This window comes from Gadus morhua, chromosome 13, assembly GCF_902167405.1.
Source record: "Gadus morhua chromosome 13, gadMor3.0, whole genome shotgun sequence".
Lineage (NCBI taxonomy): Eukaryota > Metazoa > Chordata > Actinopteri > Gadiformes > Gadidae > Gadus > Gadus morhua.
Window position 1 is genome coordinate 16521487 of NC_044060.1, and position 13508 is coordinate 16534994.

A 13508-nucleotide genomic window follows, 5' to 3' on the forward strand; every position below is an offset into this window, starting at 1 on the left:
GGAGTAGTCCTGGACTGGTTACTTGGGGGCATATTGAGAAAATAAATGAGTCAAAATACCTTTTCTATTACAAACAGCCCACAATAATAGCCTATACAAACTACAATAGTAGTTGGGAAGATTGTCTTTTACCTGCCTCCCATACCTTAAATGTCAAACGGGGTGTAGCATTCATGAATTGAAAATATAATTTGTTCTATAAATCCTTTTTTCGTTGTCTGATTGGTTAAACGGTGCTTGGCCAAAACCCCTCTCTTTCATCCATAAAAGAAACGCAGCGAGCCTATGAAATGGCTCCACTGTCTCCTCCTCCAACCTACACTAAAGTTGGCCACTTCAACTCCTTCCAACCGGCACGCAGGCTTTATCAAAACGACCCACCACAAAAGTGTACCGAGGAAAAGAATAAAACACACTTTTTACAAATTCGTTGATTTAGCGCAAGGTATACCCCCTTGATTTACAATAACTCCACACACACACACTCACACACACGCGGCAAAAGAGTGTGTGGGGGGGGGTATTTTTAGCAATTTCCTCGCACAAGTGACGAGCATCGTTTCTCCGTGGAAGGGGTTTTATACACAAGTTTTTTGGAATTGGGATTCGAGCATAGAGCTGTTGAGCGTTGTTTACATCTGAAGAACCACTGTCTCTGCGATCGCAAGATTTCATTTTTTTTTGTTGGAATCCGGACCTCTGAGTGTGCGAGGTTCTTCCAGGCTGTGTTTGGTGTTGTGCTGAGGAGCTGGAATGGCTACTTTACCGGGAACTATGCCGCGCATGATGCGCCCTGCGCCGGGCCAGAACTATCCGCGCACCGGCTTCCCCCTGGAAGGTGAGATTTAGATCCTATCCCTATCCTATGTCAAAATATACTTAACTTAAACCGTATTGCTCAATCTATTCCCAGTTTACGGCTGGATCAACAGGGACACTGCATGTACAGCCTATTATAGTCTACAGCTATAGCCTATGTCCTTTGTTTTTTATATCTTTGTTTAAAATGTTTTACACTTTGACAAGAATAGCAACATATAATAATAATAAATTATAATTACTTGTAGCTACTTATTGTTTATGCATACGTAATGTCTGACTCTGAAGAGGGTTTATGTGTAGGCTCCATTAATATATTTTGAGCACGAAGTTAATTCCTTTACGCCGCCTTGTGATGCAAATAAATTGCTCAAATTAAAGTGTTTCTGATGGGTTACCGCCTGACGCTGAGACAGCAGGATGTCTGCACAAAACAGAGATTTTTATTTGCATGCATTTATGGAGGCAGTTTTCCCATTACAGCCAGTGCGTGCTCAAGTGCTTGAAACTAAGATGTACAAAGCCACGACGCTCGCAAGTTGTACGAGCTCCAGGCTTTATTCGAGTGTCTCGTTGCTGGAAATGGCAATAATACACACAGCAAGGAGATAACTCGAAAGATCACGCCAATATTTGTACAGCATGACTAGGAATAATGGAGGAGGAGAGTGGCACGCTCTTTAACGTCTCTTGAATGTGGAATTGGATGCTGAAGTGCTCTTCGCCTCTGATACTGTCAGACAGAATTCATGTTGCACTTGGGCCTCTTTTTTTAAAATGCTTTAAGACAATTATATGTTATCTTTCCACGTTGTTTCTCACACATTTTTACCTATTTTTACCCCTTACCTATAGTTTAGTTGTTCTAGTGGTAATGTTATTCACTAAAATAAAGTGTCTATATTGGGTATTATTACTGTTGCCAGTTAAATAAGCGTGAGTGTGTTGTGTGTTGCGGTGCAGTATCAACTCCTCTGGGCCAGGGTCGCGTCAACCAGCTCGGCGGAGTGTTCATCAACGGGAGGCCACTGCCCAATCACATCCGACACAAGATAGTAGAGATGGCCCACCATGGAATCCGACCCTGTGTAATCTCGCGACAACTGAGAGTTTCTCACGGTTGCGTCTCCAAGATACTGTGCCGGTACCAGGAGACCGGTTCGATTCGTCCTGGGGCCATAGGCGGCAGCAAGCCCAGGGTGAGTGCAAGCCATGATGAATGAATGTGTTAAAAAAAAAAAAAAACGAAGGCTATGGCCAAATCGGCCGAGGTCCATCTCCACGGATCATGAGGCCAGTCGGCCCATGAGCCACGACTACCTGTGACATAAAGTTCATATCAGCACGTTGGCCTGCCATTTTTGAGGCTCTTGTTGCACCAAATAATCAACAATAACGTGAAATAATACAGGGCTTCTGATTAAATCGGCCTCTTCCTTCTCTATTTTAATTCTTTCTCTCTTTTGTTTATTTGATTTATTTACTTTTTCCAATTCTTCAACGTTGAACTCCGTAAAGCAAGTGGCAACTCCCGACGTGGAGAAGAGGATCGAGGAGTACAAGCGGGAGAACCCCGGCATGTTCAGCTGGGAGATCCGAGACAAGCTGCTGAAGGACGGGGTGTGCGACAGAAGCACTGTTCCTTCAGGTGAGGCATCTTCTGGTAAGCACACTTTCCTTTATTACCGACGTTGAACAACACATTGGTGGTGTTTACGTGCACATTGTACACGTCAGTGGTAGTAGTACATGTGGATACCATCAATCTATTTGGCCAACACAAAAACTACACAAATCTATTATTGTTTGTATTCTGACCGTTGCTTGGTGGTAATTTGACCCAGGTGACCTATTTCCCTGCAAAAGTCAACATTTTGTTCAGTTATTCATTCTGAAACTTGTACGAATGACACCGACTGTATTTCCTGCCAAAGTCAACATGAAGTGCACCATCTGACCTGATGTTAGTTAGATTTGGGCCTAATCACCCGTTTACTTTTTGTTGCCATTAGTGAGCTCCATCAGCCGCGTGTTGAGGGCCCGGTTTGGCAAAAAAGATGACGAGGATGATTGTGATAAGAAGGATGAAGATGGGGAAAAGAAAACAAAGCATAGCATCGATGGCATCCTGGGTGATAAAGGTAGGCTAAATTAATAACACAGGTTAAAGTCGCCATGCTTCTATCAGCGTTAGATTGTGGGGCCTCAAATGATAGATTATTAGGCCTATTGTTATTATTATTTTAATATTGTAATTTTCTATGGTACACTTGAATTGTTTGTTTATTAAACATCAACCATAATAATAATAGTAAAAAATATATTAAAAAAATATATACATAATGTAAACAATAATAAAATAATAATACTGGCCGTTATATCTATAAAATGTTAACATTGTAAAACATTTGGTAATCGAGATTAAAATAAAATAACTAAAGAGACGGGGATGTTCTTGCACCAGTGAATTTAATCTGCTCCCAACTTCGAACCAACAGTTCAGTTGCTCAATTATTTATGAGCGCCTTGGCAGAAGGTATTTAGCTGCGGAAAATTAATTTGTGCAACAAATTCCCCCTTTCGCTCGTTTAGCGATCACTAAACGACAGCTGACAGTTGACCCATTTCACAATAGATGTCATTTAGTGGCCCATCACGACCCGTCTGCGATAGCAGAGCGCTACATTCAACTCTTCCTTTGCCCAAATCAAACATCCGCCTAGGACCATGGAGAGTGGAAACTTTGGGATACAGAACATGAACTTAAACTAATATTGTATTCATATTAGGATCATATCCGTGTAAGCTCTTTCGAGTAGGCCTATAGCCTAGGTCCTTTTAATGATTTAATGATGTGCAGACAATAATGGACAAACTATAGGCCTACCCAAAGCCTGTGAAACTTCTTCAGACCTGATGGATGCGTGTGTGTTTCTATAGGATTTCTATAGGATATTTTCTATATAGCTGCGATGGCAAATACTGGAAAGATTATCTATTATTTTGTAAATATACATAAGGAATTTGCTCAACGGCCAAGTAAATATTAAATTATACGATTCATTATCGAATAAGGCATAATATGGGGCTGGTAAATACTTCTCTCATATTTTATAATTAATTGATGGATTAGAAAAGTTTGACCAATGTGCACTTGAACAAGCATGCATCCAGTTTCTCTGTGGCGGTGGTCGTTTTGCGGTCATTTCTTCCAGACATATTTTCTATGAATTGATGGTCTAACTTTTGGCAGATTGGAATCATATCGGGGTAGCCCTACACGTCATGTTGTGGTCGGATGAGATTGAACCGAAAGGAGTGACTTCTGAGCATCACTTGATTACAGAGATCGATGAGTGATGGCTTCTATGTTGTTGTTTTTTGTTTGTGTTTAAAATACTAAATAATTGCTTTCCCTGAAAAAGATCCATCCCCTACCGTAATGCAGTTCTAAAGCTACCACCATCCCGAATGGCATTTAATAATAATATTAATACTTATTATAGTAAGTAGTGGAAACGATGTTTGCTGAATAGGGGGCTGTGTTCGTGCAGGGTGTAATAGCTCGCAGGCATGGTAAGAAATGGTAAGAAATGTATTTATCCCCAATCAGCCCTCACTCCCCGGGTCTGAAGCGCAGTCCTGACGCGAGGGGCTTTAAGCGCAGATTAAACGGAGCCTTTTATTTCTCTACTTTCATCTCACCGCTGAGCTCGCTGCTCGCCTGGGGCCAACAATTCAGGAGATTGTTGCTTTACTTATCCAGATTTGACGGGACTCGTTTTATTTATCCAGCCTATTTGTTTATGCCTATATGTATTATTATGAATTTCTTTTTTTTTTGGTTAAATAGCATTCTTTTTTTTCTTCTAGGACTAACCTTAATAAGGCTTTATAAACCATGTTAGCATTAAAAGGCCAAAAATAGGTGGGTTTTAAATAGTAGGGCTATGCCCTGAGTGGCATTCCACATGTAATGCATTTAACTAAACTCAACAAAACGCATGGGCCTATCCCTTTTTCGCATGAGCTATTTATGAAGCGCCCTTAACTTGGCGCCTCCTTCGCTTGCGGTGATGCAGATGTGCGGGTTCTCAACACACAATAATCATAATAATCACAATAACAGGCCAAAACATCCATTAGAGAGAAAGGGTTTCAATGTGAGAAAAATCTACGAGAGATAATGTGGTCTGCGCTCAGAGAGAAAAGATGGATGTGCGCTCGGAGACCTGAATCAACAGAGTCATGCGAGTTGGCGACAGGCGACGGCCACTTCAGCAAATCGTCGGCTTACCTCTGGGTTCTCCATCTAATCAAACAGAGGCCAGGCGGGCTTTCTGCGCATTGGGGAGGGATGATGAGAGAGCGGGCGCGACACAATCCAAAGCTCCAGGTCGGGTTCCTTGTGCACGTTCAATTAAATGACCACGCAAGTCGATCGCAATTCAACGTTTTTTTTCTTTCTTTCCCCAAGACAAGGGTAATAGCCTAAGTTATATGTTAACGAGAATTTGGAGGGAAATATAGTCCGCGATATGCATAAAATGTTCGCCCAAAACACATGCGCATGCGTGTACGTGCGTGCGCGCGTTTGGAGAGGCCAGACATATATAATGTCGCTATATTTTGGGTCTAAAGCTGCAGCTGAATGAGAAGGACAGGGGAATGAAGCGGGGGGACCACTTCAAACAAATCCATCTGGAATACTGTGTGAGAGAGATTTAGTGAAAGTATGGGGAAGTTATTTAGCTATTAATAACGTTTCTCCTCAGGCATTGAGAGTGACTCCATCTGCACTTTCTCGCAGCTATTTGGCTGGCTGGAAATTGAAGGAGACCCAAATGTTGGGCAGAGATAACATACCCATCATAGCCTAGACCCTGCGCTGTGCTTCACTGCATTAAACTCGGATTAACCTCCCCTGTCCCCGAAGCCACTCAAGCCACATTTCACTGGAATTTACATCGCTAGGCCTACAGTTCTTACGAGGAGGGCAGCTGAATGGAAGGATATTATCGATGAGTAATTGATATTATTATGATATAAAGAATAAAAATAACACCAATAATAATAACGATTATAGGCAAATAAATAGGGAAAAAATTTTTACAAATAATAATAACAATTGTACTAATAATAATAATTATATTATTATTATATTATTATACTACTACTAATACTACTATTTATACTTATAATAATAATACAATTAATAATAGGCACCATAATAGTATAAAAATAATAATATTGGCTAATAATCATAATAGGTATTGTGATGACGGTTATTATTATATGAATAATAACAATATAAACTAGTAACATGAAGGCCTATATTAGACCATGTATTATTGGGCCCATCAATTATTATAAATGTAAGTGTCAGCTGTATTATCATTATTAGCCTATTAGTTTAATAATCATACAACAATATTATCTGTTTATCTTTGTTAAGGATTTCACGCAAAACGATGATTTGCTTTAGGACACTAACATCCATGCATTATTCCGTCCCATAAAACAAAAACCACTAACGCCTAAATAATTTCCTCGACAGCAGCATAGTCGATCGGGTTTAAAGGTGAACCGTTGTGAGGCTCGCGCTGAATAACACCTTCAAAACTAGTCGTGAAAGGATATTTTCTGTTTTTCGTTTACCCCGAAACAATTGTGATTTATTTGCCTTGTCATATGCTTTTGCACCCTTCCGTTTTGATTGTAATGAACAGTGGCAGGACGACATGGCAACTGTCAGAGGGACGATTTATGAGTGGCCTACCCCCCTCACCACTGCACGAGCAGCAGCGGTGACAAGTCCAACAAGCCAATTATCTCGGCAGCGCTTAGATGCCAATTAACTCCTTTATTTATCTTAAGACAGAGGCTGAATGGATGGGGAGAGGGACGACTCCAACGTTATGTATGGGAAATTGGGTAGTGGACTCTGGTCTATCACATATAGGCCTACATCTAAATGAAAAAAATAATGGTACTTATAATAGTCATTATACTAAACGTAGGCCTATTTGTGGTTGGAAGACGTTCCGTCCAACCATCCCGCTCCTTATGATTGTTTGTATAGTTTTGGATAAGATTGATAATAATTGCATTCTTCACAGGAACAAGGCGCTGTTGTTTCTACTAATGTTCCATATACAATGCAATTGAGACCATAAGACGTCGAAGTATCGCGGGAACAAAAGTTGACATGTGATTTGAAATAATGTAGGCTTTGCTAACCTCTTAACTTCAATCTAGAACAGACGGCTGGTTAGCGGCCTCAAAGCATGCGAAACCCATTAAGGAGGGCTGTGTTGCCCTGCAGGTATCCTGTGTTTAATGTTTCAATATAGGCCTACGAGATTTTGCTCTCACTTTTTATAGCGCTATTTTTGTAGCTTATAAGGTAAGCCAGAGATTGCTATATGCTATATTGAAAAAGCTGGGCCTACCTATTCACATGAAATTCAGATTCATGGAAGAGATATTTTCAATTCTCAGCCCGAACCTCCAAACACATACTCAGACCTCTTTTCTTACTTACTTTCTTTCTTTCTTTCTTTCTTTCTTTCTTTCTTTCTTTCTTTCTTTCTTTCTTTCTTTCTTTCTTTCTTTCTTTCTTTCTTTCTTTCTTTCTTTCTTTCTTTCTTTCTTTCTTTCTTTCTTTCTTTCTTTCTTTCTTTCTTTCTTTCTTTCTTTTCTGACATTCGATATTCATATTTATTATTATTATTATTATTATTATTATTATTATTATTATTATTATTATTATTATTATTATTATTATTATTATTATTATTATTATCATGTATTTTATAATCGGATTATATTTATGTATCATGCGGTCAAGGTTTAAATACAATTATAATATATATTTTTTATCTATTTATAAAAAGAAAAAGATCCCAGTGCAATTCTTATTGGTGCATGTTTTATTATTATAAATATGACTAATCATTTTACCGATAATATTGCTCCGCCAAACATTAAGGTAAGAACCGTCAACACGTGCATAATAACTATGACGGCGACGTGTTAAATCGAGTGGAAGAATGTGAACTAGGCTGGCAGGAATCATGTGGTCCACGAGACCCCTCTGAGCCTGACTCGGAAATCATAACCTCAGCAGCTTTTCCTTCTCTGAAAGCGGCTCGTTGAACTTGTCAGATTTAATTAGGGCGGTAAAACGCGCAAGTGCATCGGCGGGAAACAGTAGGCGCCTTGGTCCGGGCCAATAAGGCCTTCGAGTCTGCTTGAATTTGTCGGGGGGATGAGGAGCGTTGGTTTGACGGTGAAGTTGAAGTTGAATTGGACCGCTGTTGGCTTTTATTTCTCTGGAAGCTTTTTTTTCCGCTATTACTTCAATTATGGCCATCCAGTGGCCTGCACAGGGCAGCCCGTTTGGACGGAGTCCTTGTTTTAATGAGGAATGGAATTAATTGGAGCAGACAAAGTCTTTTAAGTTCGGTGATTTTTTTCCTCGAAATGGTTTAAAGGTGGATTACTGGCTTAGAGCCACTCCTACATTTCTCTGCGTGGTAATACTTTTAACTGAGTGTCCAACAGGTGTCAATCGAGTTTCAATTTCAAATATACGTTGATTTAATTAGTTTCAATGTATGTATAATCTTTAAATTTGAAACAAATGTAAAAAGTCATAATTCCTAGAAACAAAATACACATAAGAGCTCATACCCAAAGATGATGTAAAGTTACTAAATATTTATATTTGAATCATATGATGAATTCCTCTTTCCAGGAGGATAAAAAAACACTCAATTTTTTAAAATTCCCTCTTTTAAAGAAACTATTTTCTTTATTTTTTTATGGTATGCTTTCTTCCTTGTGCTGGTTCAAAACAGCCCTGTGATGTCTGACAGCCTACTCTTGCCATTGTTAGACAAACAGCCTGTAGAAAAAGAAGAGAGAAAGCAGAGGGCGGAGAAAGGAGTCTTTTGTTATCTGCTGTCCTGAGACCCAGCGGCACAGCCCGCCATTCAGCCCACTTGATGAACTCCTCCAAAAGTTTATTAAGGGGCAGAAAACAATACAAACTAAAGCCTTTGGGTGCCCTGGCAGACAGTTTATAAACTAGCAGCCATTGTGCCTCAAAGGCAGATGCATGAATACTTTTCAATGGGGCCTTCAAACTGACACGATGGGGCTGGACAGCAGAGGTTTATAAAGGAGAGGGCGCTTCTGCTGCAGCTCAGATCTCTGCCTTTTTCTGCATTAATGTACATCTGCAATGGGGCGTGTGTGTGTGTGTGTGTGTGTGTGTGTGTGTGTGTGTGTGTGTGTGTGTGTGTGTGTGTGTGTGTGTGTGTGTGTGTGTGTGTGTGTGTGTGTGTGTGTGTGTGTGTGTGTGTGTGTGTGTGTGTGGGGGGGGGGTTTTGTGCGTGTGTGTGGGGGCGTCTGTGTGTGTGTGTGTGTGTGTGTGTGTGTGTGTGTGTGTGTGTGTGTGTGTGTGTGTGTGTGTGTGTGTGTGTGTGTGTGTGTGTGTGTGTGTGTGTGTGTGTGTGTTGTCTTCTTGGGTTTTACATCAAACTCATTTTATCTCCCGTTAACCTATATAGATAGATCTATATCTCTATAGATCTATGCAGCCATCTGAAATATATCCCTAGCCTCATGCAAATATATATGCATTGTTACTTTTCATAAAGTATATTGTTAGTTATTGTAAATGAAGAAAGTCAAGCAGTATCTAGCTGAAAACCAAATTAGTTTGTTTAAACTTGTTGTGTCTTAAGGTGTATTAACAAGCTATAATACTCTTTTTAATTTTGTTAAATAAGTACACAAAAGCGTCATCATGATCAAGGTTGAAGAAAACTGGCCTTTTCTGTTTATTGACTCCATTTGACTTCATAAAAGCTTTCTATTCTTTCAACTTTATAAGGGCATTGCAGAATTTTAATGTGGGACTTAGTATGCACCGTGTTTATTTAATGGTATAATATATTATGCACCCTGCACCCAAGAAAATACTCTACTCCTCCTTTTTTAAGAAACATCGTAATATTTACCCTTTTATATATATCTCTCTCTCTCTCTCTCTCTCTCTCTCTCTCTCTCTCTCTCTCTCTCTCTCCCTCTCTCTCTCGTGTGTGCTCATAGTCTCTGGCTCTGTGCCTCCCAACATCAGAGGGAGACCAGTGATTTGTGACCCCAGCAGCCCACACTTAATCTCGCTAAAGAGGGGGAGCATCCAGGTTTTTTTTTTCTCTCTGCATCTCGACGGGCCCCCAAATGGACCAAGCCTGCTCTGGCAGGTGTCAACATTAGCAACACAATCGGCCCTCAGTCCAGCGCTCCGTACCCCTAGCGCGACACTGAACCCAAACTATTCGAGGCGTGCTGAAAAGAGAGCACATAATGGGGGAGCGAGGATGGGTGGAGAGGAGGGGGAGGACAAGGGAGAGATTACACTCTCAGACAGCTATTAGCAGGGATGAGGCTTTTCTAAACAAACAGAGAAAAAAAAGAAAAAAAAGAGCCAAGACGATCAATAATGTGTTAGTTTACCAAGTGGAGTCATCATCGAGGCTTTGCACTACTTATTCTCTATTCCACTGGGGTTTTTGTTTTGTTCAACTCCTCCGTCCTAGATTTGGACAATATTGGCAATCCAATTTACTCTGAGCGGCCCTTGGAGGCCCCCGTTCCTTATTTTCTGGCCTGCCCTCTCTTGGTGCTGCTGGATGCTGCAGCTTCTTTCGGGCAGCTCATCGGTAGACGTAGTAATGGATCCTAGTTGGTGGGTAATACGTCCCCCTGCTAGTGGACAATCTGTGAGCTGTCCAGGGGGATGACAGTAGCCTCACAGGCCCCTCTGGGACGATGTACTTCCTCTGCCTCCATTAGACGGGAGATCTGCTGTGAGCAGGGCAGAGCGAGAGCAGGGGAAATGGAAAGGGAATGAGTTGACGCGTGGACTCTGGCTCCTCTTGAGTGGCTATCTGTCTTGACAAGAGAGACAATGTTTTTTTCAAAAGGCCATTTATTAACCTTTCCCTGGTGAACCAGAGACATCCCGCTTCCCGAGTCCTATAGGATAAATCAAACAGAGACCAACACGTATTTGAATACAATAAAAAATGAGGGTTGATTTAAGTGTAAAAGGTGGAACACATTTCAGTGTATTTACGTTAGCATCAGCCCTCATTAGCAGTAAGCTTACCCTAATACCTCCACCAACAATGGTAGCTACTGTTAAAGTAGGCCTACCACTGAAGGGGCAAGCTCGCAATACATCATTATTTGGATCTTGGTCCTTGCATTTCTTGATAATGGAAAAAATATTATAGTTTGAACCACCCCAGAGAACAGAGAGTATTGATTCACATAATAATACAAACATTGGCCCTGGTCTAGGAAAAGCCTTTCCAAGTAGCTTAAAATTGTCAACGGCCCATCTACATACATGGATCACTGTTTAAAGAATTAGGTAGTTTTAATATGAAAAGACCTTGGAGAGCCAAGAAAACACTTTTCTTTACCACTTTGATTTTCAGCTGAATCAAATCTACCAGCAGACACAATGTATGGTCTTATTGGACCAACCACCTGTCTCTGAGTGCACCACACTGTTTGTGTCTCGCTGGCAATATTGTTATTATTATATATCCATCCCAACATATCGTTGTTGCTTTAAAAAAAGATGACATAATAAAATAAATCTTAAAATCCAGGATGCGTACTCCCTTTTCATACTTTCCATAGTATTTAGATGTTATGGGCAGAACCCCGATTTCCATTTTCCTGCGCATTTCACACAACGTTAAATTATTCCAATTGAATTCCACGCCTTTCCCGCGTAATCTGTGAAAAATATCAAGATGGACAGTGTAATAAATGAAACCTTTGGCATAAGCAGATCCTTTTTTTGTGGCGATTAAACCATTGTTATTCTGACAAACAGTCAAATTGAGAGGCGCATAGATGAGGATACAGTACTGCAGGGTTTCATTATTCCCATGTTAAATTGTTTAATTATTGAGCCGGTCACATCCACCAAATTTATTGAAAAACTTTGTTCCTTTCAATTGGCCTTGCCTGCTAGGGCTGTCAGCGGCTGACAGTGAGCATAAAGCACGCCACTGTGCAGCGCTACGCCAACGTACTGGTAACCATGGCGCAGCGTTAGAAAAGACAAAAAAAAGCATTTCTTGCTAATTTTATTACAATACAGGAATGGCCCACATAATGTGCAACAGTAATTACGTTTTGCACAGTGTGCCAGGGATGAATGAAAGACATTGACCATGGTCTGATAGTTAAAAAATCGCCATTAGCCTATGCTACTTAGGGCCAGAACATTTCGCATTTTATGCTCGTAATCGGCCACACCACTGAAATCTTAATTTGTTTTAATTGTTCATATTTATTTTACAGCCATTACGATAATAAACACGTTCGCTAAGTGTTGCGAATCGGAACTGGGTTTTACCCCGACAAGTTAAAATGTAGAACTGGTTGTCGTCTAAACATTGGGGTGGAGCCGTTTGTCCGAACGGGCATATTAACAAACTTCAAATGTTGTCCTCTATTTTGAACTAATGGGCTTATGTGTGCTTCCTCAGTCATTCTCTCCCTGGGGAACGTGTACACTGGCCACAATAAGCCCTTCTGTGATACTGTAACCCCACAATATGGAGGGGAATCACAAATGGAGGCACTGAGCTGCCACGCTCCACTCTCGTCCCCTCGTAGTTATTAATCAGCACAACTAGACACGTTTAGGCCCTTTCTCTTCGGCTGTAGGAATTCATTTTTTTTGGTAGGGATCCACATTCATCCATGGAGTTTTATATAATGAACACTGTTAGCCTACTTATTCCAGGATTTCCTCAAGGTTCAGAGAATTATTTATCGGTGTTCTCTTCGATTTCATATATTTACAGTATGTGATACATTTATTGATGTATCCCAGTGCTGCATCAATTACGTTTTGCGGCTTGGGGTTTGGGAGTTTTGAGCTGTGGAACTTTCCTTCCACTTCGTATCACACAAACTTACTCCTTGATGTTTTCCAGCAAGCATTGTCCAGAAAATTAGAAAACTTCCCTTGGGCGCAGAAAAATGTCCGCTGTGCATTCCTATACTGTGCACAGTAATCTCTCTTTGGCTTTGTTGGGCCAATGATTTGTTCCTCCAGGAGACCTCATAGCTCATCGCCCTGAGACGTTACCGCCTGATTTCCTGCATAGGTTTTAGAGCTCAAAATGGTCGGGGAGTTGGGGGCTGCAGTGGTTGGGGGGGCTATGGCTTTAGACCCCCACCTCCCTCCCCACCCATGGGCTTTCCTCTTACTTTCTTGCACTCTGTTAATTTCATTACCTTTTTTTTTTACTGTGACCTCAATTAGCAAAGACTGTCGTGCCCAGAGAGTCACAGTCTCTCTCTCTCTCTCTCTCTCTCTCTCTCTCTCTCTCTCTCTCTCTCTCTCTCTCTCTCTCTCTCTCTCTCTCTCTCTCTCTCTCTCTCTCTCTCTCTCTCTCTCTCTCTCTCTCTCTCTCTCTCTCTCTCTCTCTCTCTCTCTCTCTCTCTCTCTCTCTCTCTCTGACAGCAGAGGCCTGGACGCAAAGCCGCTACTTAGCAAATAAGCGAGAGGTGGTGGAAGCCGCAGTAACAAGGCGCACATTTTGTTTCCCCCTTATTGTCTTCTTTGGTTGTTTTTCAGTTTC

The 13508-nt window shown here is 41.0% G+C and overlaps 1 protein-coding gene across 6 annotated transcripts in view; it reads left to right on the forward strand.

The window, feature by feature from the left end:
- The first annotated feature begins 295 nt into the window (after positions 1-295).
- The window catches only part of pax7a (paired box 7a), a 46786-nt gene continuing 33573 nt past the window's right edge, over positions 296-13508 (forward strand). For 3 of the 6 annotated variants that reach the window (XM_030375820.1, XM_030375821.1, XM_030375823.1), the window contains exons 1-4: positions 296-838; positions 1783-2018; positions 2338-2482; positions 2832-2960. In XM_030375820.1, the coding sequence (XP_030231680.1) occupies positions 754-838; positions 1783-2018; positions 2338-2482; positions 2832-2960 (595 nt within the window). In that variant the 5' untranslated portion in view covers positions 296-753. The remainder of the gene's footprint in view (positions 839-1782; positions 2019-2337; positions 2483-2831; positions 2961-13508) is intronic. The other 3 variants (XM_030375822.1, XM_030375824.1, XM_030375825.1) reach the window with 2 other exon arrangements.